The 27,949-nt window shown below is 45.9% G+C and overlaps 10 protein-coding genes across 10 annotated transcripts; 7 read left to right on the top strand and 3 right to left on the bottom strand.

Annotated features, from left to right (window-relative positions):
- Nucleotides 1-55: 55 nt before the first annotated feature.
- On the top strand, nucleotides 56-2,266 carry TrAtP1_012156 (uncharacterized protein; the record flags this gene model as incomplete). Its single annotated transcript, XM_066115412.1, has 12 exons — nucleotides 56-67; nucleotides 133-186; nucleotides 242-257; nucleotides 320-597; nucleotides 644-678; nucleotides 731-866; nucleotides 925-1,182; nucleotides 1,236-1,267; nucleotides 1,317-1,534; nucleotides 1,589-1,800; nucleotides 1,857-1,903; nucleotides 1,969-2,266. 12 exons carry the CDS (start codon nucleotides 56-58, stop codon nucleotides 2,264-2,266), a joined length of 1,596 nt encoding a protein of 531 aa, XP_065971510.1.
- A 1,164-nt stretch (nucleotides 2,267-3,430) lies between these two features.
- Nucleotides 3,431-4,859, top strand: TrAtP1_012157 (uncharacterized protein; the record flags this gene model as incomplete). Its single annotated transcript, XM_066115413.1, has 2 exons — nucleotides 3,431-4,036; nucleotides 4,122-4,859. 2 exons carry the CDS (start codon nucleotides 3,431-3,433, stop codon nucleotides 4,857-4,859), a joined length of 1,344 nt encoding a protein of 447 aa, XP_065971511.1.
- Nucleotides 4,860-5,769: 910 nt separating this feature from the next.
- On the top strand, nucleotides 5,770-8,708 carry TrAtP1_012158 (uncharacterized protein; the record flags this gene model as incomplete). The annotated part of the gene is made up of 8 exons (XM_066115414.1): nucleotides 5,770-6,082; nucleotides 6,154-6,356; nucleotides 6,422-6,604; nucleotides 6,661-7,020; nucleotides 7,085-7,628; nucleotides 7,687-8,057; nucleotides 8,111-8,288; nucleotides 8,362-8,708. Exons 1-8 carry the CDS (start codon nucleotides 5,782-5,784, stop codon nucleotides 8,706-8,708), a joined length of 2,487 nt encoding a protein of 828 aa, XP_065971512.1. The 5' UTR covers nucleotides 5,770-5,781.
- A 604-nt stretch (nucleotides 8,709-9,312) lies between these two features.
- Nucleotides 9,313-11,997, top strand: TrAtP1_012159 (uncharacterized protein). The gene is made up of 6 exons (XM_066115415.1): nucleotides 9,313-9,492; nucleotides 9,553-10,025; nucleotides 10,078-10,518; nucleotides 10,578-10,858; nucleotides 10,919-11,440; nucleotides 11,518-11,997. Exons 1-6 carry the CDS (start codon nucleotides 9,436-9,438, stop codon nucleotides 11,694-11,696), a joined length of 1,953 nt encoding a protein of 650 aa, XP_065971513.1. The 5' UTR covers nucleotides 9,313-9,435; the 3' UTR covers nucleotides 11,697-11,997.
- A 64-nt stretch (nucleotides 11,998-12,061) lies between these two features.
- TrAtP1_012160 (uncharacterized protein) lies at nucleotides 12,062-13,531 on the bottom strand (the record flags this gene model as incomplete). The annotated part of the gene is made up of 1 exon (XM_014090413.2): nucleotides 12,062-13,531. One exon carries the CDS (start codon nucleotides 13,529-13,531, stop codon nucleotides 12,062-12,064), a length of 1,470 nt encoding a protein of 489 aa, XP_013945888.2.
- Nucleotides 13,532-13,756: 225 nt separating this feature from the next.
- TrAtP1_012161 (uncharacterized protein) lies at nucleotides 13,757-15,085 on the top strand (the record flags this gene model as incomplete). Its single annotated transcript, XM_014090412.2, has 3 exons — nucleotides 13,757-14,076; nucleotides 14,165-14,309; nucleotides 14,454-15,085. Exons 1-3 carry the CDS (start codon nucleotides 13,930-13,932, stop codon nucleotides 15,083-15,085), a joined length of 924 nt encoding a protein of 307 aa, XP_013945887.2. The 5' UTR covers nucleotides 13,757-13,929.
- Nucleotides 15,086-15,653: 568 nt separating this feature from the next.
- Nucleotides 15,654-16,595, top strand: TrAtP1_012162 (uncharacterized protein; the record flags this gene model as incomplete). The annotated part of the gene is made up of 1 exon (XM_014090040.2): nucleotides 15,654-16,595. The coding sequence occupies one exon, from the start codon at nucleotides 15,654-15,656 to the stop codon at nucleotides 16,593-16,595; it is 942 nt and encodes a 313-aa protein (XP_013945515.2).
- Nucleotides 16,596-17,105: 510 nt separating this feature from the next.
- TrAtP1_012163 (uncharacterized protein) lies at nucleotides 17,106-19,698 on the top strand. Its single transcript, XM_066115416.1, has 6 exons — nucleotides 17,106-17,245; nucleotides 17,300-17,376; nucleotides 17,450-17,597; nucleotides 17,651-18,183; nucleotides 18,255-18,392; nucleotides 18,449-19,698. Exons 1-6 carry the CDS (start codon nucleotides 17,156-17,158, stop codon nucleotides 19,479-19,481), a joined length of 2,019 nt encoding a protein of 672 aa, XP_065971514.1. The 5' UTR covers nucleotides 17,106-17,155; the 3' UTR covers nucleotides 19,482-19,698.
- Nucleotides 19,667-23,970, bottom strand: TrAtP1_012164 (uncharacterized protein; the record flags this gene model as incomplete). The annotated part of the gene is made up of 3 exons (XM_014090410.2): nucleotides 19,667-19,857; nucleotides 19,948-20,304; nucleotides 20,370-23,970. 3 exons carry the CDS (start codon nucleotides 23,968-23,970, stop codon nucleotides 19,667-19,669), a joined length of 4,149 nt encoding a protein of 1,382 aa, XP_013945885.2.
- Nucleotides 23,971-24,475: 505 nt separating this feature from the next.
- Nucleotides 24,476-25,538, bottom strand: TrAtP1_012165 (uncharacterized protein; the record flags this gene model as incomplete). The annotated part of the gene is made up of 2 exons (XM_066115417.1): nucleotides 24,476-25,464; nucleotides 25,517-25,538. The coding sequence occupies 2 exons, from the start codon at nucleotides 25,536-25,538 to the stop codon at nucleotides 24,476-24,478; spliced, it is 1,011 nt and encodes a 336-aa protein (XP_065971515.1).
- Between the last annotated feature and the right edge of the window lie 2,411 nt (nucleotides 25,539-27,949).

Consider the following 27,949-nt stretch of genomic DNA (forward strand, 5'->3'; position numbering starts at 1 on the left):
GGGGTCTAGATATGGAAGAGAGTTGTTGATCAATTGAGTAAATGTTGATGACAATATGGTGAGAAAGGTACGTGGCTGCAAACGTTGTGATGGTTTGAGATGAACTGAGATTAGACGCTGATTCTGTTGTAGGCAGTCTACTTTTATGGCATTGCGCCATGTACCGGAGGCTTAGCCTTTGGATATGTAAGTCATTAGTTTCGCAATGCAGGAAATTGACAATTAACATTTACCTCTTTAGGACACGGGCTCAATGAGTAAGTTGGGTCGCAGCGACCGAATAACTCCATGGCGCTATATCGACTAACGACTTTGGAAGGCGGCATCTTGGCAATGCCACAGTTCTTAAACTACTTTAACCACCCAAGCAACTTTCGTCAAGGAGGTATCACGGCGTCCATCTTGGCGGGAGCCTTTGCGGGCTCTCTCTTGACGGGCGCTTTCCTTGCAGACAGACTGGGCCGACGGAAGACGATTTTGCTTGGGTCTGCGATTTTCACGATTGGTTGTGCTATTTCTGCTGCTGCGAATAATGTCGAGGCTCTTGTTGCGGGAAGAGTCATCAATGGACTTGGAAATGGATGCTTGACGATGATGGTAAGGTGGATTGTCTTGTGCTCTCAAGGGATGCTAATGGAGATAGGTTACCATGTACCAAAGCGAGATTGCGCCGAGAGAGTATGTTGATGTTTTCATCGGATTATTGAGGTTCCTGTTAATGAGATTATAGGATTCGCGGCCGTATCATTAGTGTTTTCCAGTGTTTTGTCAACTTTGGCATTCTTGTCGCGTTCTGGATTCAATTCGGAACAAGTCATATCAACGGCAGCGCATCATGGAGGCTTCCAATGGGGCTACAGATGATTGTGAGTCATAACTTAGATGTTTTCTACCGCATTGAAGAGAAGAACTAATGAGAGGTAGGCTACGGTGACTCTGCATATTACCATGTGGTTCATGCCCGAATCGCCCAGATGGCTCGTCCAGAAAGATAGACAGGAAGAGGCGCTGCAGGTGCTTGCACAGGTTCACGCCGGAGGAGATGTTAATGATCCTTATGTGCAAGCTGAGCTGGCGGAAATTGTGGCCAAGATTTCCTTTGAGAAGAATCACCCGCCGCCTAGCTACTTTGATATGCTTATTGGAACACACAGGCGCCGTATGTGGATCGGTATTGGTGTTGTATGTCTCCCGAAAGCCTGCTATTCATGAGTCGAATACTAACGGTGAAAAAGCAATTCTGGCAATCGATGACGGGTATTAATGTGTAAGTTTTTTACGTTTATTGTTCAACATCATTTTCTGACCTTGGGTAGTATCATGTATTACGCGGTATTCCTCTTCCAGCAAGCTGGCCTCGGCGCGACTTCTTCATCCCTCTTGGCAAACGGTCTCCAAGGCGTTGTTCTCAACGTCTTTACTTACCCAAACATGTACTACATGGACAAATGGGGACGGAGATGGCCCATGGTTATCGGTGGTGTTGGCATGGGCATCTCGATGATGATTATTGGCATCCTCATGAAAACAGAGGGTACGTTTTATTGATCCTTTGTTGTCAATCTCTTGCTAACTGATTCTTTATCAGGTAACCCCGTCTTCGATTCGCTTACACAAAAGACGAACTTCGATTTCGCAAATGCCGCTGCGTCGCGCACGATTATTGCCTTTGTGTATATTTATGTTGCGGTCTTTGCAATTACGTGGGCTTGCGTGGCCTGGGTGTATCCTCCCGAGATATTTAGCATGAGTATGCGTGGTCGCGCCACGTCCATGACGACTGCTACGAACTGGTTTGTCGTAAGTAACATGCAAAGCGCCTGCTATTGGGGACTTTAGAAGCTGATGGAAGATAGAATTTCTGGTTCGCTTTGTATATCCCTACGGCGATGGCAAAGATCAGGTCAGCATACCTTCTATCTCACTCGTCGAGAATGTACCATATACTGACGTATACTTGTGAAATAGCTGGAAGCTTTACATCATATTCATGGCTCTGTGTTACCTCATGAGCATCGTCGTATTCCTCTTCTACCCCGAATCTGCCGGAAAGACTCTTGAAGAAATGGACTTTTTATTCACAAAGGGGCGCTCTCCGTGGACGTTTCTCGACCGCGAGGCTACTAAGATTGGGGCCTTGTTCCAGAGGGATCTTGAGCACGGCGAGGCGCTTACTGTGTTTGATGAGGATGGTATTCTTTCAAAGGATAAGGTCAACCAGGTGGAGGATGTGGTTGAAGCTGGAGGTGGGCATGAGAAGGAGTAGGTGCTGAGATGGATCTTGGACAGATTGCTGTGATGGTATGTACAAAGTCGTTCTTATGCAGGTTCTTAGTAAAACTACGTTTTCTATCTGTAATTAACAGCAGCTACTTCTGTTGTTTTATATCTATACTACACGTAATCACCTTCTGCTCCTAGCTCCTTATTACCCATTGGGGGACGCTGCCCAACGTCCCTGGACGAAGGGGGTCCCATCAGGGGTATATCGTGAGCTAACCCACATTTCTTTATAAGAGAGAATCAAGCATTGTCTACTCCTTATTTGAGATACCCACGTTCTGCACCATATAGATCCCTCCGAAGACGTAGTCTCTCCTGTCGCTCATCCCATAACACCACCTCTGCTACTTCTACTACTTCTGCTACTTCTGCTACTTCTGCTACTTCTGCTACTTCTGCTACTTCTGCTACTTCTGCTACTTCTGCTACTTCTACTGTTCCAGCTACCTCTACTGCTTTTGAGTGTGCCCTGTGACCCTGTGGATCATGATTCTGGCTGTCTTGTTGCTTTATGTCTGGTTTCTGGTTTTCTATTACTGGGAAACGGGCAAGGTAGGTGTATATAATACTAAATAGTTGCTTTTATATATAGACTAGCTGCACTGTTGGGGGACACCTGCCCCGACGTCCCCAGGGAAGGAAGGACAAGGACAGTAGATCTTATATATAGTGGCGTCAGACCACAGATCTTATGAATACAAGCTTTTTGATCCTGACTTGCGTACCCCTACGTTCCGTATCGTGGAGGTTACGCATTGGATCTCCTCTTCCTCTGACGCCTGCTGCTGAGAGCATGATATGCACTATTGAGCTGCAAATTGAGTGCTGGATAATGTTTCTCATGCTTTTTATATAATTTCCCAAAGCTACCTGCTCTGTACAACAGCACCGGAATTTCCCAACGCCAGCTGTCAACTACAATGACAGCTGTTTACCACCTGGCATTGCAGTTTCTGTATATTCTTATAACGGTTCATGTTCTGCAGAATTTTGCTCACCGCCTTGATGCTCGATTGTTTTCTTCCTCTTCTTCTCTCCTTCACGTTCGAAACCCATCCTTTACTTCCGCCATCCATCTTGAGGCTCATCGCCGTCAGCTATCCTGACATTGAAGATGGCTTCACCCCTAGCGGTTATTCCACCCATCATGATGTCTCCTGTCGTCCCGAAGCCGCCAAAGCTGACCTTTGCCGACGTGACGGTACCAAGTGATTACCCATACGACCTCGCATTTGGTACACCCGACTACCAGGATACCATGGCCGTTTTAAACGCCTTCTACTCCCAAGCTACGAGAATGATCGCAGATGACCGGCAGGATATGGCTGAAATCATTCAAAATGGCAAATATCTTCGGACGGTGAGCGCCGCCAAGTCGGTATCATCCCACTGCCTGTATCGAAAAGCCCAGAAAAAGAGCTTTGCGTTGGAATCCGTCAGCTGGGCAAATTTTGTGATCCTCAACGCCCTCTACGGCCCCAAGATCCCGCCCAAGTATATCGAAGTTGTTAAGAAGAAATTCGGTATGAGAGTTGTGGAAGATTATTCGGAAGAATACTTCCAACTCTATCCCAAAGCGTCGCATTACCTCCCAACATCAGCCGACGGCGAGACCTCCAAGGCCAACTCGACTCCAACAACGAATAAGAGATCACGGGAGACTGCAGAAGATCAAATCTCTGCATCAGTCGCCGCTGCAGAGAACACCCCGATTCAACTCTCCATCGCCGTAGACAGACCTACACAGCCTTGTGTGAGAAAGCGGATTAGAGTCGGAGAGTCTCCTGTGTCGGTTACTAACGCTCCCCCCGACGTTGCTTCCCTGCGGTAACCTGGAGGCGTCGTCTCCAACTGAGGAAGCTTCTTCAACAGCCTACTCCTTCGATGAGATCTTCCGCGAAAACCGTTCTGTTGGCTCGAATCTGTTTGTACGCCAGGACGGCCCTCAGAGGCTAGTTGAAAACACCGACACCTCCAAAACGCTACCCGGAAGACGTAGTGCTCCGCAAAGACTGTTCGATAACTGCGCTGTGCCTCGGGCGCCATCCCAAAACGCCTTGAAGAGTGAAGCGAAGAAGCCCAACCAGGCGCTGGCATGGGACGTCAAACATCTCTTTGAACGCATGAAATCAACAAATTCCACGACTGCATCAACGTCTGCCGACACTCGCAATGAAGAAAAGACACCTACCAACCAAAGTTCGTCTGCGAATTCGTCTGTGAGATCATCTGCCAAAGACAAGACATCCTCGAACCTGGATGAGGGCGTCGCAAAGAGTGTATCCGATATGAAGCTCTTGCTTGAAAAAGACTCTTTTCGCCTTGATTCAAAGATAGACAAACTCCAAAAGGCCATTGATAACTCCATTAGTGAAAATGGTAAATTGGTTCAAGCTGAGCTCAAAGCTGTTGTCCAAAAGACGGCTTCAAACATGGCCAAGCATCAAGCTCAGATCAAAGCCGTTGTTCAAACAGCTTTGGACAACGCAGCTAAGAAGGAGGCGGAAAACGCAGCCATTTTGGAGGATATTCAGACTTATATGGCGGCTATACTGAAGCGACTTGAGGAGAAATGAGATTTATGCAGCAAAGAAGGCGTTACGAACCTAGGTGATTTCTTAGTTCTCACGATCAATATATTCATTTAAGTTATTGACGTTCATCATTCTCAACTTCATCCCGCGATGCATTTCCCCACGTGTAAAAACGATCTTGACAAGAGCTTCACTCGTTCCTATGTAACACCACAGAATAGTTGCAACTCGTCACAACAGGAGGATATCATTTCCAAGCTGGCAGAAACGAATTCAGGATGGAGCAGGACAATCGACAATTTATTGTAGAGCAGCCCTTCGTGGGTCAATCCTGGAAATACCGTCCATCCATCAGATCCCGCCGACAACCTACAAGCGTAAGGACCGCCTCTGCCACAATGGATCATACATTCACTCAGACCATATCATCTTCGAGCTGGCTGCTCTCAACTTGGTGCCTGATAGCAGGCTGATCCATTCATGCCTACACTGGAAGCGATACATTTGAGCCTATCGACGCTACGTTCTATACATTGTCACCATCCCGAATGGCCATTTTCTAAGCGAGCAGAACAGCGGTGGGGCCTTTTTACTGGGTTTCAGTTTTCTCCTCGACATCTTTTGGCAACTTTCGTGGGAGATTCTCTTTGTAACCCATGATATGGATGAGGTTACGCGCAATATGTGGCTGATACATCATACATCATCGGCCAGTAGTAATCAGCCGAACGCCCATGAGAAAAGTGTGGATCAAGTCAGGCAAATCTCGGCCAAAGCAGTCCGCCGTTTCTTTCCGGTCACGGTTGCTCATGATGCCAAAAGTGGCGTTAACGGAACCCAGGACATAGTACGGATTTAAGTCCATTAAGCTATGTGTTATAAAAGATAATAAACGATACCAATCACTTTTGGCATCTTGTGCTAAGACTATCATATTGTCATTGCGTACATTATTCCGATCAAGATGGCAGTTATTCATCTTAGTGGTAGCGAACTGTTATCCCAATGGGCAAATCTACTTTCCAAATCTCGAAGCATTAAGCTCAACGAAGCCGACGTAACCAAAGATGCCGTGCATCCCATTACGTTGCTTGGTAACATAAGTCTCGTTCTCTCAGAACAAGGCGCTCTCAGAGAAAGCCAGATATTTTCACAAATATCTGAAATTTCCTTGACGTCGCCCAATCATGGAGGCTTGGGTCTGAAGATAGATGAGGAAGCAACACAAGATGACATACACGAGATCAGCTTCCTTATATCGGCGTGTATGTAATCTCTAGGTCCAATTTCATGCTCTATACATATTGTCTACTAACACCATTTTCTATGGTTACAGGGCTGGAGGCACTCAACTCGGACGACCGAAAGAAACACGTTGGACAAAGTATTCAACAAGTGGCTCCAAAAGACAGGCCGCCGATGACAGTCACAGAGAAGATCTTTGCCATGCACGCCATTGACTCCAAAGGCTATGTTAGGACTGGTGAGACAATCCGAGTGTCTTTAGACTGGATCATGGCTTCAGAAGCATCTTGGGCGGTAAGACACATCCTCATCTGGCATCTCATTGGCACAAAACAAACATCAGCTAAAGCACCATCAAGGGCATGGAACGCACATATGATAGTCTAGGAAATCCAGGAATTTTTCGCAACGATCGTTTCTGGCTTGCCGGAGATCACGTTGTGGAGCCTAGGGTCAAAGGCGTTCCAGCGGTTCAAAGACTCATCGAATCGTCTGAAAAGGCTCGCAAAGTCTTCAAAATGACAGAGTATCAAGGAATGAATGTAAGTCAAGCGGAACTTGCTCATCAAAAACTCGCTAATTCGGATAATGAATATAGTATACCATCATGCATACCGAATTCTTCAGAGAACGCGCTCAGCCTGGAATGCTCATCATTGGCTCGGATTCTCATACGTGCTCTTCCGGTGCGGTTGGTTGCCTTGCCATTGGACTTGGAGCGGCAGATGTCACAATGGGTCTCATTACCGGAGAAACATGGTTCAAAGTACCTGAAGTTGTCAAGATTGAGTTCATTGGAGAGCCGAGCCGTGGCATTGGTGGCAAAGATGTCATCCTCTATGTGCTACAGCAACTCAAGAGAAACACAGTCGCATCAGATCGAATCGTCGAGTATACAGGAGCCGGCCTCAATTACCTCTCTCCAGATGCGCGATTTGCAATCGCTAATATGACAACTGTATGTTGAAGGAGTCTATAAAGTATTTGGGAAATATGTCTAACTTAGGGTTTTCTATGTTTAGGAACTCGGAGGTGTTACAGGGATTTTCACTCCTGATCACATAACTAAAGGGTTCATTGATGGCAGAAAATTGGCGCGACATAAGAATGCATCGCATTACTTTCGCCCAGACGAGGGCGCGGTATATGCTGAATCACACATCATCGATCTATCCAAGGTTGAGTCATTCGTGGCCAAGTATCCAAACCCTGATGACGTCGTTCCTGTTACGGATGTTCTGGGTATGAAGTTGGACGGATGCTTCATTGGAGCATGTACTACTGCAGAGGAAGACATCATTCTTGGCGCATTGGTTTTGGAACAGGGACTACAGATGGGACTCTCTCCGCTGAGAGATGGCAAGAAGCGAAAGGTGGTTCCTGGATCCCTTCCTATTCTCGACAGGTTGCAAAAATTGGGACTTGCGCAGATATATGAAGACGCTGGCTTCGAAATTGGCGTTCCAGGATGCAGTTACTGCGTGGGCATATCGGCGGATCGTGCTTCAGAGGGCGAAGTATGGCTGTCGTCTCAAAATAGGAACTTTGAGAACCGTATGGGCCAAGGTGAGTGAACCTTTGCCATAAACAAGCGAAAAGCAGATGCTGACAACAATCATGTAAGGCTCTATTGGAAACCTCGCTTCCGCTGCTACGGTAGCGGCATCTTCATTTTCGATGGCAGTGGCAAATCCGCAGCATTTCATTGATCAAATCCCAGCAGAGAGATGGGAACTTATGACTGGCCGTGGGTCATTGAGGGGAATGTCATCAGGCCAGGAACCAAATTGGGTTGAACCAGCGAGTCCAGGAGAAGCAGCCACGAGCGAGAGTGAATTGGTTGTCAACCAATTGGCTATATCCACATCGCAAGGTAATGAAACAATTAACACCAGCGAGAAAAAAGCAGACGAGAGTGGACAACAAGATAAGAGTGAGAATGCAATAATCCGTGGGAAAATCCAGAGACTTGGAGATTTTGTTGATACAGATGCTGTACGTCAACCCCCTTCAACTATGTGTGCAAAAAGACTAACGAATAGTTATAGTTGGCACCGGCCCAGTTTCTCATCTCATCTCGGACCAACGAAGAATTGGGAGCTCATTGCCTTGAATTTACAAATCCTTCCTTTCGCTCACGAGCCAAAGAAGGCTTCAACGTGGTAGTAGCGGGCAAAGCATTTGGCTGCGGCTCTTCAAGAGAGCAGGCCGTATCTGCATTACTTGGTGAGTCATATCGGTGATGAGTCTCTCTTTTATTTTCATCAATCCAGATGCTAATATCTTTCTTCTCCAACAGGATGCGATATCAAATGTGTCATTGCAGAGTCCTTTGCTTTTATCTACGGCCGCAATCAGCCCAGCCTCGGACTTCTTGGCTTTACCATGGACGACCCGGCTTTTTACAAAGCTGCTGCAGACGGTGAAGAAATAAGTATCAGTCTGGAAACTAATAGCCTTACAATCGGAGATCGAGAATTTTCTTTTAGTTTATCTGCGATGGAGAGGGAGTTGGTGGAAGCAGGGGGCATTACACCAGCGTTTAAGAAGTTTGGCAAACAGCTCTTTGACATGATCTGCGGCAGCACCAAAGATGCTAGAAGAGAAGTAGAGGTCAGAGGCCAAGCGGCTGGTATGCAATGGTGAAGTATCTACGGAGGTCGCTATCAAAAGTCTATGTTGTCTGATCGCCTTTGAATTTAAATGAGTGTTTGTTTTGAACCACTGCCATTGCCCTTGTACGTTTGTTGCCCTATAATTATAGGGACCTTGGTCACTAAACCGTTGCTCAATGCCGCTATAGGTCACTCTCTTTAGTGGACTAAGTGAGTATGACCACTAAAGGTTAGTGATCAGATTCTGCCGGTTATATTGAATCGCTTGATCTGTGCGTCATCTTACTCCAAAGGCGGTCAGATAAGTTGTTTGGTAGCGACCTCCGTAGATGAATCAGTAACACATGTCCAAGTCGGAATGCTACATGTATACGAACACAGATATATGTTTAAGCACACCGGCATTATCTTGGAGAAAAGTTATCCAGCAGCAGTTGACCCCAATTCTGTTATCCAGCAATCCAGCTGTAGCGTAGGCTACTACTGCTACTACTGCTACTACTGCTACTACTGTTACTACCGCTACTACTGCTACTACTGCTACCTTCTAATGTATTCGGCAGTTGTGTACATGTATTCTGATATGTGGACTGGCTGGTGCTACAGCAGCTAGAGGTGGTCCATGTAGAGAATGGTGCCCTTGTCAGTATAAGCCAGCCACGTGATCTCGCCGATTATAGGCACATCACAACGGCAAGTACGGCATCCTCTCTCTCATCATGTAGCTCACAGCTCCAAGTTGAGTTGTAATAGAAGAGATGCCCCCAGAGAGAGTACGCCGTCGTCCAGCATGCCGAGAGTGTAGGCTGCAAAAAGTAAGCACAAACTAAGCACTGCGGCCATCACACCGCATTGGCCGAGACTAACACGAGCAGGTCAAATGCAACGCCGCACCCCCCAGCTCTTGTACACGATGTCGCCGAATGCAACTCGAGTGTGTTATTGCACCCACTCCGGCATCTCGGCGGACCAAATCCCAGCTGCAGAGAGAGCTTGAAGACTTCAGGCGCCGTGCCGAGCTGGATCGGGATGAGGGCAATGGCAGCAGATCGAACAGCCCCACAAGGCAATCTGGGGATGTTGATGGAGCCTCGGCTTCGGCTCCGGTTTCTGTGCCTTTTATGGTTGCGGACTCGGTTTCGGCTCCCTTATTTGTTCCGGCTCTGACTCCAGCTTCAGAGGGTATAGTTGCCGGGTTACAGCCCCAAACATCTCCTTCAATATCTACAGGGAGCAACAATCATCAATCTACTATATCTCAAAATCAGGCTATCGAACCTCCGGCTACTTCTCAACTATTCGATGGACAAGATGTCGCCGGCCGCAAAATTGAAGACTGCTTCAACCTGTACGACTCATCAGCTCTAATCCAAGGGGGCTCCCATACTAATTATTGACAGGTTCTTCAGTTTATATGCTCCATTCCTACCAATTTTCAACAATGCCGTAATCAACCCAAACCAATGCTTCGCACAGTCACCTTTCTTGTCGTGGGTCATTGTCTATATAGGCAGCAGGCATTATGCTGGCGATCCAACTTTGTTGGAGCGACTTGCCCCAAAGATTAACTCAATGGCATTCGCAGCGCTTGAGAAACGAAACAATCCTATCCAGACAATACAAGGCATACTGCTGTTATGTCAGTGGCCAACTCCGGTCGACACCATGCACAGAGGCATCAGCCTTGTCCTTGCAGGTGCGGCCCTCCATCTCGCCATGGTAGTTGGGCTACATGTCACAGGCGTTGGACAGGATTTTGCCAGGACGATACTCGATCGCAATAGATTCGACAGAGACAGTCGACGCATGTTATGGAGACAATGTTGCACGACTTGCTATATGTGATTCTCCCACGACTTACGCACACGCATAGCATTGACTGACTCTTTATCATCTACAGAATTGGGCTTGCTGAAGGAATCATGCCATTAGGCTTGAATGATGCGCTCACTCTACCTGTTCAATCAGAAGCAGATGATGGCGGGAGCAGCTGCGCGCTCGACTCTCCTCAAGAAACAAAAGTTTATCTCAAATTGTGTGAAATCATGATTTGTGCAACCGAGGCCTTGAAAAGAGCGCACAGCGGAAGCGACTCCAAAGATTCTTCATCATTGCTCTCTTGCATTAGTCTCTTCGATACACAATTAACAAAAGCCGCATTGCAAGTGCAGACAACTGTTGGTGAGAACCACCGTTTTTCGTTGATCATGGAATCTGTAGCCTAACTTCCGAGAAAACTAGATTCCATTTACTATCAATGCTATCGCTTGTATCTGCTCGCATACCACTTCCTTGTAGATTCAGCATTTCGCAAACCCGAAGGCTTCATTTCTCTCTATGCTGTTGCCTGCAACCTCGTCAATATGGTCTGTCAGCGGTCAGAAGCAGAAGAGAGCATCCCGAAAATTGCGCCTGCTTTCATTCAGAAGACCATTGTTCTAGCATCCTGCACAATTTTGAAGATTCACCGCAGCGAGCTCGCGCCCCATTTAGATCTTGAGGCTGGGGAGCAGGCCTATTTTGCTTCTATAGTCTTTGCGCGTGAAGGATCAATACAAAATAACGACCTAAGTGCCAGGGGTGCCACCATATTCAGCCAGCTATGGAACAGTCAAAAGATTTTCAAGGGCAAAGATGGCAAAATAGATAGCTTGAGCAGCCGAATCTCGAGTAGACTGTCCACAAGCGTTGTGTTCGACTGCCTATGGTGGTGGCGACAGGAGTTTGGTGGATCAGGGAATCCCTATGAGAACAGGCGACAACGTAAGCTTGCATTATGTTTCTCACTGATTTGACCTTCCGACTCAAGATACTCCACTGACAACAATTTCTTTGTGTAGCCCAAGTCACATCTTCGATGGCGAATAGCAACGACATCTCTCTTGAACAGCGAGCGGATGCGACTACTGGCAACAACGCTGGCGCTCTAGATGTCCAGCAGACAGCTCCGCTAACTGATGAGCCATTTGTTGACTTTGACTGGGATATAAGTCTGAATCTCAATGAATGGCCTTTATGATGTGGAGTATAGCGACAGTATATGTGAATCAGTCTTAAGTTGCAAACCCAAGCTTAAGCGCTAGTGGAAAGAACAGAGGTTAATACATTCTAGTTATATTGACAAAGACACATTATTACACTACATAATACCGCCGATTATAAAAACACTACTACTCCGTCATCCAGAATTGCATCACCAAGTTGACGATTTGTAACATCTCTAACCATTCCTCGCAGCCCGCGTAACACCACATCAGGCAGGCCATGCCGAATAGTTTTACATCGAGCAGTACCATACTAAATATACCCGTCAAACAACCATTACTATACTCTAGTCTATCTTCTTGTACTACCTAGGTATAGACGAGTAGCATTTAGCCTCCTTCATCCAATTGGATTCTTCGTAATGCCCATCAACAGCTCGCCCAATATACCGAGATCGCTGCAATCCTCAAGGTTCAAAACTACATCTTCAATCTTCTGTCTCCTTTCATCGTCAATCACATTAGCCGTAATATTCCTCCACTTTTCCAGTATCTCATTATTGCTCAATGGCGGCACGAGGCTCTTGGCTATCTCCCTATCCGCAACAATAGGCTCCGACCTGCCCTTCAGCCAGACAGTCACTCGAGTACGCAGTTTGCTGAATTCTTCGTTCAACTCGCAGGTTGTCTTGCCAACCAGATCCCATATCATATCCCGCTCAATCATATGAGAAGAGAATTGTGCCGGGAGAACAGCGCTATCAACGATGTATGTTGCCGCAACGTAGGCGTTGCTCATTTGAGCTCCAGTTGCTGTCAGTGGCCGTGTTGCTTCCCAGCCTCCATGCTCAAAAGCAGGTTTGCTCAATTCGATCAAGACACGCTCAATACCTTCAGAGTCACCGATTGCTTCGGGGTAGAGACTGCGAAGATCTGTTAAGCAGTCTACTGTGTTGTGTGTCCCAGCCATGCTCGCGTATGGCTTTATCGCAACGCCTTTCATCAACCACTTTTGGCCAAGGTCCTTGGCAATTTCTTCAGTCTTATACTGCGGCTCCATTCCATTTCCACTGCTGAACTGCTTGAGGAAACCGCCATATTCGCGCTCAAATACACGTTTGATGCCCACATAGCCTGTTTGGGCTAGAATAGCACCCAAAAGGCCGCTCCGTGCCGCGAAGCCGTGCTGCATACGCTTGACTTCTGATTCAAACTGTGCAGACATCAAACCACCAGCTTGCGTGCATGCAATACCAAAAGCATCTTCAATGGCACCGGCAGATAGTCCTAGGAACTTGCCCACAGCAGCTGCGGACGCAGGAGGACCAAAGACGGCGCCGGAATGCCATCCCATGGATAACATATGAGGCCCATAAAGAGCAAGACCAACTCGAGGACCAACTTCCAGTCCAGCAATATATGCAGTGATAAGATCCCGACCAGGATTGGCAGACGATGAGGCCGATTTCAACGATAGATGATCAGATGCGGCGAACAGAGCGGGCAGGATGATGCTGTTGGAATGCAATGGAGCTCCAGTATGCCAATCATCTAGCTCAAATCCTTGAATGAAGGAACTGTTCAACATGGCCGCATTGAGAACATTGATTCGACGCTCATAGCCAATGACACCAGCAGACCCTTCTGTGAGCTCCAAGTCCAGCAGAGCCTTGGCGGCTTTTTCAGACCATGGCAAATGAGCGCCCACTAAGCCGCAAGCGATGCCGTCTAATATGAAGTATTTGGCGCGGGTACGGAGGTCCTCATTGATGTCGTCGTATGTAAGTGAGGAGATCCAAGTGCAGAGTTGGCCTGTCGGACTTGATGGATCAGAGGGACTGTCTGATGATGTTGCTGTTGAATGAGACATGGCTGTATTCAAAGAGAAGAGGAGGACAACTCAAAATGAAGTGATGATATTGAGATTATATGATGTGTTTCTAGTTGATATATAGTAGAGCGTTGCTTCATTTATGCTCCTTCATCACGATGTTAACCTAGTGAGCACCATTCACGGCTTGGCTTACACGCAGAAAAGAAGCGCCACACGGTAAAATTCGGCGCTCAGGATCGTCTCAGGCGCCCACTCCACCATCTCAGCTCCACCACCAAACGGTCCCAAGCGTTTGAAAGCGGTGAATTTCGGCAACAATGAAGTGTTAGTGACGTAGTAGGAAAGCTCCAGGAAGTATAAGACACCAGAAAGAATTAAGCCTATGAAGACGTATCATTCTGGAGTGTTAGAGCATCAGATATTGCAACATCATCATGACGAATCAAGTTGAACAACAAACGGCCGTGGCTGCTCTACGCGCCCAGTTGGCTGAGCCCGACAAGATCGTTGTGTGTCCTGGTGTATATGATGGATTTACAGCTCGTATGGCTCTTAAAGCTGGCTTTGACTGTTTATACATGGTAAGTTGTCATTAGTTGTCATCCAGTCCTATCGTAACATTTTGCACTTTGCATTCTTCTGGTACAGATTCTGTACTTACACTTATAGACTGGAGCCGGCACAACCATATCAAGGCTGGGAATGCCAGACCTTGGCATTGCCACTCTCAACGATATGAAAGAAACAGCTTCTATGATTGCTTCGTTAGACCAGAGTGTGCCCCTCATCGCAGATGCAGACACTGGTTACGGTGGTAAGTACACGCACTGTTTATGAACTATAGCGCAAGAGCAGCACAACTCTCCATAACCTTCCATAACCCTCCATAACTCCATCTTTATTTAACATCACATATGCATTTATCTAACTGAAGCCTGGCATTAACTTTTATCACAAGGCCCTGTAATGGTTGGACGCACTGTTGCACAATACATGCAAGCCGGCGTAGCCGCGCTGCATCTGGAAGACCAAGTCCAGTCCAAGCGCTGCGGCCATCTCTTGAACAAGCAACTTGTCTCCGAAGAAGAATTCTTGTCTCGAATCCGAGCTGCAGTGCTGGTGAGAAATCAGCGTGTGGGGGACATTCTCATCATAGCTCGCACCGACGCTTTACAATCCGAGGGCTATGAAGTAGCAAGAGACCGGCTCAAGGCAGCCGTTGCTGCTGGAGCGGATATCGCCTTTCTTGAGGGCATAACATCGAAAGAGCACGCAAAGCAGATCTGCTTGGATATGGCGCCTACTCCTGTCCTGTATAACAACGTGCCTGGAGGAGTGTCCCCGGACTTTTCTGTCCAAGAGGCCAAAGAACTTGGCTTTAAGCTGATTATATATCCCGGATTATGCCTTCAGCCTGTTTTCGAAGCGGTCACAAAGGCCATGGAAACGCTCAAAGAGGCTGGAGCACCTCCAAAAACTGACTTCAACAGTACCGGTTCTCCCAAGTTGGTTTTTGAAGCGGTGGGATTACAGGAATGTATCAGCCTTGACAAGGCAGCAGGAGGTGCATCATACGACGGTGGAGTGTAAGATAGTCTTCCATCAAGCTTTATTGGTAGATTTAGTAAACCAGAATACCAGCCGTCATTTGGTATTACAGCATCGTTATTGTTCACCAACCATAGCATTCTTACAACTCCGCGACCGCGGATCAATCTCCTCCCTCCCTGGACTTTACCTAGGTCCGTCCGCATTTTTCTTCATCTCAGACAGCGGCTCTGTTTAAACCCGTTTGTTCTTCTTATTATATTCGTCGTAGAAATAATTAATTCCATGAATATCTACCTTTGTAGGTCTTGGAAATAACTGGACCTAAATCCGCTGCGTTCGGCCGAAAATAGTTGTTAGAGCTACCACCCACATCTCTACTTTTCGGCCGAAAGTACAAACTTCTATATTGCTGGGTCTCAAAATGATTGGCTACGTATTACAACTTCGTTAGAGCTCCGCCGATGCCTTTCGGAGTTAGCTACGTCATGAACTAAAGCCACCAAATTGAATCTCTCTAGGGTTAATATATAATTGCTTGTGTCTATAATGTGTCTCTAGATGTAGTAATTCCAATTAAGATATCATCAGTACCTTTACACTTGTTACAATGTCTGAGACAATCAAGACCGTCAGCATCCCCAACATTGCTTGGGAGACAGCCGCCGACATTCACTTCCCGCCCAATTTCGATGAGAACAAAAAGTATCCCGCGGTCGTATGCGCCCATCCGATTGGATCATGCAAAGAACAAACTTCAGGCAATATTTATGGAAAAGCAATGGCAGAGGCAGGTTTCGTTGTCGTCGCCTTTGACGCATCTTTCCAGGGCTCCTCTGGTGGCAAGCCTCGCTTTATCGAAGATCCAGAGTTCCGCGTCTCTGACTTCCGTTTCGTCGTCGACTATATTCAGACTCTGGCCTATGTGGACGCCGATCGCATTGGCGTGCTTGGTATCTGTGGCGGAGGAGGCTATGCAATCAATGCTGCCATGACGGATTACCGTTTCAAGTGTTGTGTTGGTATTACGCCTGTCAACTTTGGCCGTCTCTCCCGTGAAGGCTTCGCCAGTTTCGATCCGGTTGGCGCTCTTGAAAAGATGGCTGCTCAGCGTACCGCCGAAGCTCAAGGCGGAGAGCGACTGGTTATCAACTACCTCCCATCAACGGTTGAAGATGCCAATAAAGCAACTAGCGATATCGATATTATCGAGGCCACCGAATACTACAAAACTAACCGGGGTAAAGCGCCCAATGGATGTACCAGCGGACTTTTCTCATTCAACAGCGCGGCCCTCGCATGGAATGCATTTAACCATGCAGAAGTGCTCATGACTCGACCTCTGATGGTCGTAGTTGGTGAAAAGCCGGGAGGATTTGGCGCTTACCGAGATGCTCATGAGATTCACGGCCGGGCAGCCTCTAAGGAGAAGCACATTGTAGTCCTTCCTGGTGCTTCACATTATATGCTGTACGACAAGCCCGAGGCCGTTAAGCCGGCGCTTGAGCAATTGCTGCCTTTCTTGAAGAAGCACCTCGGCGATGCCAAATAGGTGGACTTAGATGTTAAGCAGACTTGGGAAAGATTTGAAAACAGAGCTTGTATTAATCGCATCGATTGCCGCTCAAGAAAGACGTGACTGCCGTATTCAATCTCTTGATGCAACTGCTATAATGGATAAAATCCAGTATGCATGTACAATTGTGATTTCTTCAAATAATGGAAGTTTGGCCATACTCATGACTATTGTTGCTTTTACGTGTCGACTGTAAATTTTTGGTTGGTGAGGAGCTTATTGTATGGGTGTGCCGTGAAAGCAGTGGTTCCGATGACAGGAAGACCCAACCGTAGCCATGATCGACCATGAATATGAGACTTTGTCCTTACAAGCTGGCCATAAGCAACAAGTAATGCGAAAGCCATCACGAATCATTTAAGTCAAAGCACAAACTAAGTTGGGTCTCGTGCTGGCTCCGGGCGACGTTACCCGCAGATTACCCTTCCAAGACATTCTTCGCCGCGCGACTCTCTATTAAGTTTTCAACCTTGAAATGTTTCATCAGCTTTAACCAATTTGAATTCATCTCTCATTGACTTTTCGATTCCATCATAATGAGAACTTCGAAAAGCAGGAAACAGCGTGCGTCAAAACGGAAGCGATTGGTAACCTCGTGTTCAGAATGCTATCGCAGGAAGCAAAGGGTTACGTGCACCTTTCAGCGAGCTCTGAAGACGTCCTATCTAATATTCTTTTAGTGTGATCGTAAAACTCCGTGCAACAACTGCTTGGCGCGCAAAATACCAAATAAGTGCATATTTAATACTTCGCTACCGTAAGTCGCTTTTGCTACTTGTTTTAAGTCTTTTCTCAACATCTGCTTCTGCGATCCTGACGTTGATGTTTAGGTCTCCACCAGGAACTGAACAGCAACTACCAAATCCAACAGCTCAGCCTGGCTCAGGCACTACCCATTCATATGAAAGCGAAAGGGAAAATGTGGACCTTGGATACTCTCTTGTTTCTGGAAGCAATGCCTTTGTTGACTTGCAAGAGGTAGATACATGTAAGCTGTGATGTGACTAATGACCATGACTGACTTTTTCGAGGTTCTCGGAAACGAAGAACTCCAAGACATTTCGACTGCCTACAATGGCGGCTCTCAGTTTGGTTCGTCAAATCGAGATATTGAGAGCCTTGTTGCGAAGCTACCCCCGAGAACGGCCATCGATGCTTTGGTTAATTTATTCTTCGACGAAGTGAATTCTCATTACTTCATTCTTGAGAGGTTTTATTTCAATCAACTATATTCACGATGGCCGGCAAAAGAAGACATAGAGCCGGTCAACTATCTGGATTCTGTACAGCTCTCAACGGAATTACGATACTTTCCCGCTTTGCTTTTCCAAGTCACTGCTCTATCGCTGCAATTTTTACCACCCAATTGGAATGGCCCGTCTGGTTCATCATATGAACCTTCTACTTCGCGCACGTATAGCGATCTTGGCGATAGGCTGCTGTACCTTTTGGGGAGACCAGGGCTTGCCATAACTGCAATCCAAGCAGACTTTCTCAGATCATCGTGGTTGAAGAACTGTGGGCAAGCTGTTGAAGCTTGGCATACTGTTGGATATGCCACTAGGTATGTGTTGTGTTCGTTTCACGAGAGCATCTTTCGGAAATTAGTACTAACTTTTCGATCCTATCGAGTAGACTTGCCCAGGAACTAGGATTGCATAGACAGAAAGAAGTATATCAGTCAAGCAAGACCAATCTTGACGAAACGCTGAATCTGTTTTGGTACGAGCAAATCAAGAAGCGCTTATGGATCAATCTCTTTGTATGGGATGGGTAAGACGCTGGAAATTTTCTCTCTTCTACCGTATGGCGGGACCTAACCGTTATAGATACGTGGCTATGATTCTGGGCCGCCCTCGAACGATCCATATGGATGACTGTGATGCAAAGCCCCCCATGGATTGCAGCATACCCGAAGATCCCTCTACGGCTGTACCAATGACAGTGCGCCTTGATGATAGCCCCAACATCTCAACAGCTTCAGCGCCTCTTTTTCGTTATGCGCTTGCCTGTAAAGTACATGAGATGCGGGCTCTCAAGGCTGATCGTCCTCGCCCAAAAGACTATTCGGTTGTCCAAACGCTCCATGAAGACATAATATCGCTAATGGAGACGTTGCCAGCATATCTGAGGCAGAAGAACCCAGACACTGCCTGGGACCTGGATCATCAGTATCTGCCGCAGCTTCGTGAAGAATTACAAGTCATGGCAAATTTATTTCTGATGACTTTGCATCGACCACATATCATATCCAACATGGAGAGTCGAAAAGCCGCTTTGCAAGTCTCACTTGAGACGCTTGATTGCCAACTAATGTCTTTTACACAAGCCAAACAACATCAATATCATTTATTTGGACTGGCATTCTACACCATCGAGGCTTCGCTCCTTATCTCCATTATCACAATCTTATTCCCACCACAGAACCATGAGACCAAACAAAAGGTCAGCAATAGTCTTCACCAAGCAGTTGAGAGCCTTTTCGAAATGAAGCCTTTCAATCCAATAGCTGCGTCGGGCTATGATATCGTCCGGCGCTGTTATCAGAGAATTAAGACAACAACTGAGTCGCCTAGCACTGTGGTTGATGCAAGAACAGCTCCGTACGAGACTCCGGCTGAGATCTTCAACAGTCTGATGAGTGATCTCAATCAAGAAGATCTTATTCAATCTCAAAATTTGCAACTAGAGTCTTCTCAGCCCAACCTAACTTCAGAACAGGCTTCTTCAGTCAATTTTACTCGGAATTTTCCAAACAACTTCGACCAGACATATTGGTTGGATCAGTTGAGCGCTATTGATCCGTTCATTTCAGACCAGGATTCCGGCAATTTGTGGGAAAGCTTTTTGTTTGATCCATAGACCCGGCAAAGCACCAAACATAAATTAAGATAAGCGAAAGGTTATCCGGCGTCCCAATCGTGAAAAAACAGGCTCCTAAATCTACGTATGTATAAAAATAACAACATTGACAACATTTCATGTTTTGCTTGTTTTCTAAGTCACAAAATAAAGATGTATTTATACTTTGTCGGAATATCTTTATGCTACATCCATCGTCGGTCGCGTTCTATTTCTCTGACCTTTTCCATCACTTGATCAAGCTTCTCGAGGTCATACATGAACTTTATCCCCTGATCATTACCGAAATTTGCTGTTATGCAAGACCCCTTCACAAGGTTTTCGCCAAAAGACACAGTTGGATAGAGTTTTCCTGTGACTGCAGTTGTAAAATGACCTAAGATAATATTGAGTTAGCTACTATAAGACATAAGACCGATTGACACCTCAAGGTCACCGAAACTTGCAGGATCTCGGGTCATCTTACCTAGATACCGACCATTTTTGGTAAGAAATCCCACATTCTTAGAGAAGTCGATACCGCATCCAACTGTGTGTTGGCTGCCGTAGCCTTTATGAAACTTCTTCATCTTGCGCCCGCGCTCATATAGCTGACCGCTTTCTCCGAGAAACCCCCATGATTCAGATTCACAGCCGACCGTTGAATCCAAGTGTATGTGCTCCTCGCCCAATCCAACAGCAATCTCTGGGTCACCTATTGAGTCTTCTGATGTCTCAAGCCTTGTCATTTGAATCTCAAAGTAAAACACTCTCTCGTCATTAGGTATGCAAAAGTCAGTTATCGCTGTATAGTCTCCGCTGATTGTATCTTCTGCAGCCGGATCTAAGGAGTTGATTCGTTAGCTACTTCAAACTTGCAGCCTAATAATAGGGTCAAAGTATCAATACCTTCAAGGAAGATCACAAGTCCGTCTTCAGATGTCTTAAGTGCTCTGTGCATGTCCAGCTTATTCCACCGCGAGGGCCGCTGCAAGGATGGGGGATTCAAGCTTGTCTCGAGTGACTTAATGCCCTGAGACCGCACCCTATCCTCTAGCATGCTCTGAATCTTTTCGTAACAATAGGCATTGGCGGTGTGTAGAGCAGTCCAGTTATTTCTATCGGGGCGGGTGACATCAATGTCATATTCGATCAATTTTTGTAGCATCATTTGCCTATTTCTTGCAGCTGCTGCGTGGATTGCCGAGGTAAAAAGGCATTTTGTGGTTTCCGCATTGGTAAATTGCAATGTAGAAAGTTTCAACATTGCATGGTCAAAGCAATCATCTTGCCCATAGTAGCACGCCCAATACAGTGGTCCTCTGCCGATATTGTCAACCAACTCAAATCGTACTGGTATTCGGCTCTTCCGATCCTCATATGCTAGTATTTCATCGACAGCAGTATTTCTCCCTCTGAGAGCATGTATAAGCGCTGTGTTACCATATTTATCTTGGACATTTGGATCAGCACCAGCATCTAATAGCACTTCAACGAGGTCGATATCTGCCAGTACAGCACAGTCAAGGGCAGTTTGGCCATCTATATCTTGCTCATTGATGTCAATATACTCACGACCATCGTGAAGAAAATAATCCAAAACACATTTGCTGTACGAGTTGACGATATGCGATAATAAAGTTGTGCCTGAATGATCACCTCGGACATTGACGCCCTTCTTTATCATCAGCTCGACAAGTTCGAGTTTGTCCGTCTTGACGGCCATTCGGAACGCATTTTGGCCTTTATCAAATATTTGACGATCCAGGTCCGTAATTGCGTTTAGTAAAGCCTCTAGAATATGCAAATTTCCACTGTAAACAGCATTTTCAAGAGCAGAGCGGTTGTTGTATTCGATATTTGGGTCGGCATTGTGACTCAGCAACAGTTCTATAATACCCACGTGCTTAGTCTTGATAGCTGCATTCAAAGCTGATTGGAAGTTTCCCCCAACTGCGTTTACTTCGGCGCCATTTTCCAGTAGTAGTTGAACCAGCTCAAAATTCCCGTGCCAAACGGCTGTCTGTAGAGGCGAGTGCAATTTGCCTCCAAAGCAATTTATTTGCGCGTCTTTGCGCAATAAAAGCTTAGTACATCGAATACTTTGATCGTGTTGTGTAAAAGATCGTCCTGCCGCTGCTAAAGGAGTGCCAAATCTGCTGTCCAAGGCATTGATATCTTCCGTGAGGGGCAGCAGGTATTCAAGGGCGTCATAATGACACCTTTCTGCTGCCAAGTGCAAAGGTAGTCGCCCATTATTGGCCTTTCTATTACAGTCGGCGCCCCTATCAATGAGAATCTTGGTTGTCTCTAGATGCTCCCCAAAAGCAGCGAAATGCAATGCTGTATAACCATTCTCATCGGTTTGGTGTAAGTCAGCATTGGCGTCAAGGAGACAATGTACTGTCTTGTTAATGCCTGATGCAGCAGCTAGTAGAAGTGGTGTTTGATGTTGAGCATCTGCGATATCTACATAATGCTTTCCATGACCCTTTTCCAGTAGAATATCCATCATTCCTGGGCTCTTGACTGACTTGTGAAGCGCCGTCCGGCCACCCGGGTTGATGGCACCGATATCTGCACCATACTGAAGTAGCAGTCTAACAAATTCATACGCCTCATGTTCGCAGGCGAGAAAAAGCGGTGTCAGGCCATCGTCGTCCGCGATATCCGGGTGTGCATTGAGTTCCAGAAGCGATTCACATGCCGATCTGTTCTCTGCTTGAATAGCAATCAAGAGTGGCGTACCCCCAGAAGACGCGATGCTGTCAATTGCGGCTCCAGCTTCAATCAGAAGCCCAACAGTCTCTCTGTTTCCGTGTTTCGCCGCAATTTGTAAGGGCTGATGTCCTTCGGCATCCTTCATATCGCATGAAAGGCCGTTGTTAAGCAGAGCCTTTAAGACTCTGTTATCTTTCCATATAACGGTGCTTTTCATGAGTCTCTGGAAAATATGATCCTTGGAATTCTCATTTATGCTTATATACGTTCCACTGAAAATATGATCGAGAAGGGGAACGTGGCTTCTTTCCGCTGCGACATTGATCAGGTTTTCTTGATCTCTTTGGAATATAAGCCGTCCTTCTTCAGTCTCGAGTAGCTCTTCGAAAACCTGAATATTACCGGACTCAACAGCCAGGTGGATCGGTGACTCGCCAGATTTGGTTCTTGTAAGAGGAGTGCCACTTCGAATTAAGCTTCGAACGACTGTAGGGTTGCCTATTTGTAATGCCAGCAGCAGTGCTGCTTGTTGATCTTCTTGACAAGCTGATGCTGCTATTTTCTCAACAATATCTGAATGACCAAATATAGCTGCCAACTGCAGTTGTGTATATTCCTGATCAATTGGCTTTGAGGCAGCAACCGAAGGGTTCAAAAGCTTGTGTACAATGTCGATATGGCCTGAACTAGCAGCGTCTCTCAGACACAAGTAAGCTTCATCTATATTTGACCACGCACCATCCGTAGTGGTAGATGTTTGCTTGAAGCGGTGAGCTTGACGATCTAGAAGCTCTGTCATGACAGCAAGATGGCCGTTCTGAGCAGCGAGTCGAGAAGGTGAGATCTCTTCAACAACGGGTTTCCCTGAGGAAACGGCTGGATTATCGGATGGACCCATCATCTCAAACTCAGGCCTATTATCGATGATATCCAAAATACATCTCACTATATCCAAGTATCCATACTCCGCAGCAAAATGGAGCGGAGTCTTTCTCTGCTTGTTTGACGCACTGATCAAAACTGCGGTGTCTTTTTGTTGTAATAGAAATTGGCATGTCGTATAACTGCCGCTAACAACAGCAAGATGGAGAATTGTGTCGTGATTGTTGGTGACGTACGATAGCTTTCGAATATCCTTGTATCGTGGGTAAAGGTACACTACCACTTCGAAAAATCCGCCGGCAGCTGCCCTATGTAAGGCAGTGTATCCTTCCTTGTCTACACATCCGCAATCAGACCGGTCCATGAGCTCTTTCACAGCACTCAGGTGCCCGATTCGTGAAGAAAAATGAAGAGCTGTTGAATCATCTTGGTACTTTTTTGCGGTTGAAGCCCCGTTTTGTAGAAGAAACCGCAATGCCTCTAAATGGCCCAATCTGGCTGTGTGAAGGAGCGATGTATAGCCATTATTATCAGCATGGTCCACTTGGAAATCCTTCTGAACAAGCTCTTTAATGACATCCACATGGCCTCCTATAGATGCAAGGTAGATAGCTCGTGGTGATAGCGTGCCTCTAGAAAGTAGCCATTTGACAATATCAGCATGTCCAAATCGAGCTGCTATATCCAAAGCATTTGTAAATTCGGTTGCTGATATGCAGTTGGAATCATCGGAGACATATTTTTGCGCAATCTGTAGCAAACCAAATTTGCAAGCAACTGTAAGACCAGTAATGTCGACTAGGTCGACTGCTTCACTCCCGTAGATATCTGGAAAGAATATATTGTAGGCTCTAGACCATTCATCAAGCAGCGGCTTACACTTGATGAACTCGTAGGTAAGGTTCATAGCTGCAGCTTGTTGTGTTGTATCAGCGTCTTGGCCCCAGCATGGCTCGTTGGAGAAGACAATGCGAAAATGATCTGGCCAATAGATAGAGCTGTAGCGGAGTAAATAGCACTCGGGATTGTCAAATGATATACGCATTTTTTCGACGTGGGTTTGCTCAACATTATCCGAGTAGTTTTCTGTGAGGATAATTCGAAGGTATTTTAGACATGTAACAAGTGCTTTCAAGTGGAAGGCCCTGTTTTCGCTGGCCAAAACGGGTAGTGCTTTGATGGTATGATGAATAGGATAAAGATGATTGCCGACGACTCTTAGTAAAGGCCCAAGGATAGCTGATAGGTCTCCTACAATATCATTCCACATATTGTCTTTCAATGAGTGTATTGAATTGATACTCTTGTTGTCGAAAGCTAAGGCAATGGCGGCCTCGCGAACCTCTAACGGTCGAAATGCGAACGCAATCCAACATAGTGCTGAAAGAGCCCTTTTTTCTTCCTGAGTCTCGCTAGACGCTGACGGCAGTGGCAATGCTTGGGTGCATAAATCCTCCAGGGTTAAAGGAAGGTGCTCCAGCATCTTTTTTTAATGATAGCTTTGTGGTAGGAGGCACAGGATATCGCAGCAGATCGATTTGATGCATTGCCAGAAGTTGAGTTGTTCCTTCAATACAAATCTTCTCTTGTATGTCTTTTTCTAATTCTACCCAACATGGCTTTTCTTCAGTAAGACGCAAAATGCCCTCTTGCACTGACTGTTTCATAAAGGTAAACACGGCTTGCTCGCTTTGAAGGTGAAGAGGCAGATACGCCACACCTTGTTCGTTTAGCGTTGAAAATCGGGCAGCCGTGCCTTGGTCGTTATACGGCGCCTCTTGTGCATGTGCACGCATATAAGACTCGTTTGTGACTAGAATTCTCAGCGGGCTAGCAGAGTGTTTGGTTGTAGCCACATCGATCAGTAGCTGCTGGCATTCCGAAGGATCGGCTGTTAAATGTATATTTTCGATGACGCAGAGTATGGGTTCATCAACTAAGTTGATGAGCGCTGAAAGCAATGAATATGCGATGGGCTTAGTAAAGGTAACTCCAGTGTCATTCAACAGCCAGGAGCATAGCCACGATACTCGTTGAAATACTGCGGGTCGTTGTGCGAGAATCTGATGAGATAGTGATAGAAGCATCACTGTGAGCTGTAATGAGCTGGATCCGAACGAAGTAATGGTGAATTTGAGCAGAACATAATTTTTGAAAGTGAGATTTGTTTTGAGGAAGTTTAGGATAAATGAGCTCAGCAACGTCGTGCCAGATCCGGGCTTGCCATCAATATGCAAAACAGCATTCACGGTACTCTTTCTCCACTGGATGAAAGATGGGTTGTCCGTAATCCAGCTCTCGGATTCTGTTTGTAGCATGCTCTGAGTATAGGAATGGGTAATTGTATCTGCCAATCGAGTAGAAAGTTTGCCCAGGTATAGTTGGGATTGGTCGTAAAGGCCTACGGGAGATTAGCCCTCGATTCCTAGTTCTTATGACTGGAAATAACTTACTTTTCGGCTCCATTGTAATCATGTCTGTGATTACTCGCACTAGATGTTTCATGGCTTGGTTTTCTTTTGTGAATACCCATAATCCTGTATAGTTCCAAGAAGTCATGATATTCTCTTCCATTGAAACATCCATTGTTGAACAATACTCATCCACAGCCTTTCTCCCCCGATTAGTGACTCTTTGGGTAATATTCATAATTACTCGCACTTACCAGATAATCCACTTCTGTAGATTGAGACTCGATGAAATTGATAACTCTGTAATTGTTCGAAATTGCAATGAAATCTCTTTGAATTGCCGGAAAGGCAGATATATGAGCCTGAGCCAAGGCAAAAGAATCATGCGCCCTAGAAGCTAATATAGATACTCGGTGAAATATATAATTTCTAGCGTCCAAGTCTGATTTGGCTCGATGAAGAGCTCCGAAGAAGATCTATAGGCAATGTTAGCAAGAAGCTTTAGGTTTCCACGGATATTTCCATCATACCAATGACTTGGTCAATGAAGAAACAATCTGATATCGAGAACTTGCCGCAGCCAAGAGCAGTGTCTAGATTTACAGTTAGAACAGTTGAGAGCCCCAGTGATGAGTGTAACACATAGGTAAGACTTGCCTGTTTGACAAGACATCCACCTAAGCCGTGGCTGATGAAAATGATGGCTCTACAGCTAGTAGAAGCGTTTTTACCCTAAAAGTTCATTTTAGAAGTATTTCACTATATCCAATAACAAATATTACATACAAAAGCTAGGTTATCATCTTTGACGAGATCTTCAAGAATCTCATCTGCCTGCTGCTCAAGACCCCAGAGTTTAGGGAAGCGCCATTCATACTCAAGAATGTTATAGTATTTAATGATAGCGTCTTCAAATTGCATAGAAAGAAAACTTTCAGCTTGACTCTTCGCATTAGAATCCGATTTCTTATTGTTCGATGGATGTTCATCTATAACAACAAAGCTGTTACACCAAAATTATTAACCTATTAGCGAAGAGACAGGCGGAGCCTTGGCTATCAAGTAACTTACCATAGTTGCGACATCTTGATCAGTAAAGAATTGTGAATATCTTGAAATCTTTTCGAAAAATCTAATAAGAATAATGAAAGAAGATGGAAGGAAGGAAAACGGAACAGGGTGGAAGGAGACCTTATATGGGCTGAGGGCGCGCTGGGGCCATCTTGTGATTGCAGCCAGCAATAGCTGCAACAGCTGCCCATCCGCAGCTTTGATCACCCGGCGCTGGATTATTTTACTACCTGGTGAATCTAATGTACTTTGCGATTAGTCCAAGTAGAGACTGGGCTGTAGGGTGAAAGAAAAATAAACAAAGGTGAAGAGAGGAGACGCTCAGGCCACTAATTTACCTTGCTCTTTGTTTGGGCTATCCAGACTAATTGAGAAACTTTAAGAGGGAAAAATATATTTGTGAAGGATCTTGACGGGTACAGGAAGGAAGGGACGAAAAGGGAGGGCAATACCTAGGAAAGTTATGGCACCAAGTTCAAATGAGAACACGCAATGTGACTAGAAACTGGAGTGGTATACTGGACTCATTGCATGTATACTTGAGCTAGAGAGAGAATAATACAGTAACCACCTCTAACGAAACCTATACCTATACATGCAACCTGATGAAATGCCTTCATATTCTAAATTCTCAACTACATGCTCTACATTACATAACATAGGATGATCCCGTCCTCAAAACACTTTAAACAGCACTTTTTCTATAAGAATAGAACAGTGACATTGGTGTCTATTGTAACTAACCATTCCATATTCCCTTTGAAGAGATACTACAGTGAAAAGAGGATATGATTAGATGATGACGGCAGCAGTGACCACCACGATGATGCCAAGCTGCAGGACATAGCTGCAGGACATCAATATAATGAATGATATCCATCAACTCTTTCCGAAAAGACAAGCAACTACTTGCATCTAACTTTTATTACTCGAAATTAGCCGTCGGCCTTACCGGGATGACTCAATTAGCGGCAATACGATCTTCTGTTGGATATAGAAGCCTCCATTGGGATGCCTGCCGTCGGTCATCTGTGGGTTCGCGGGCCGATGGGATAGCTCGCCCCAGGATAATCACGTCAGAGGGCCACTAAACTATTACTGTACGGCCAATCTGTATACGAAAGGGGATGAGATCTTTAATCGTCTCGAATACTTTGATGGCTTTCCAGCAGATTTGGAGAAAATGATCATTTTGAGCTTCAGCCTTCAAAGAGGGCTGAACTGTCCAATGGGAAAACAGCCGCCAATAGCCAGCACCCATGTATACACGCACGCATGAACGGATATAACCTCAAACGCGGCGCGCATTTTAGTGTACCAGAGCATCGGAAGTACCAGAAAGCCGGGCCAGATCGATCGCTCTCAAGCCATCCTTTTGACAGCGGGTAACCGGCATCGGATTTT

The sequence above is a fragment of the Trichoderma atroviride genome, chromosome 7 (assembly GCF_020647795.1).
Source record: "Trichoderma atroviride chromosome 7, complete sequence".
Taxonomy (NCBI): Eukaryota; Fungi; Ascomycota; class Sordariomycetes; order Hypocreales; family Hypocreaceae; genus Trichoderma; species Trichoderma atroviride.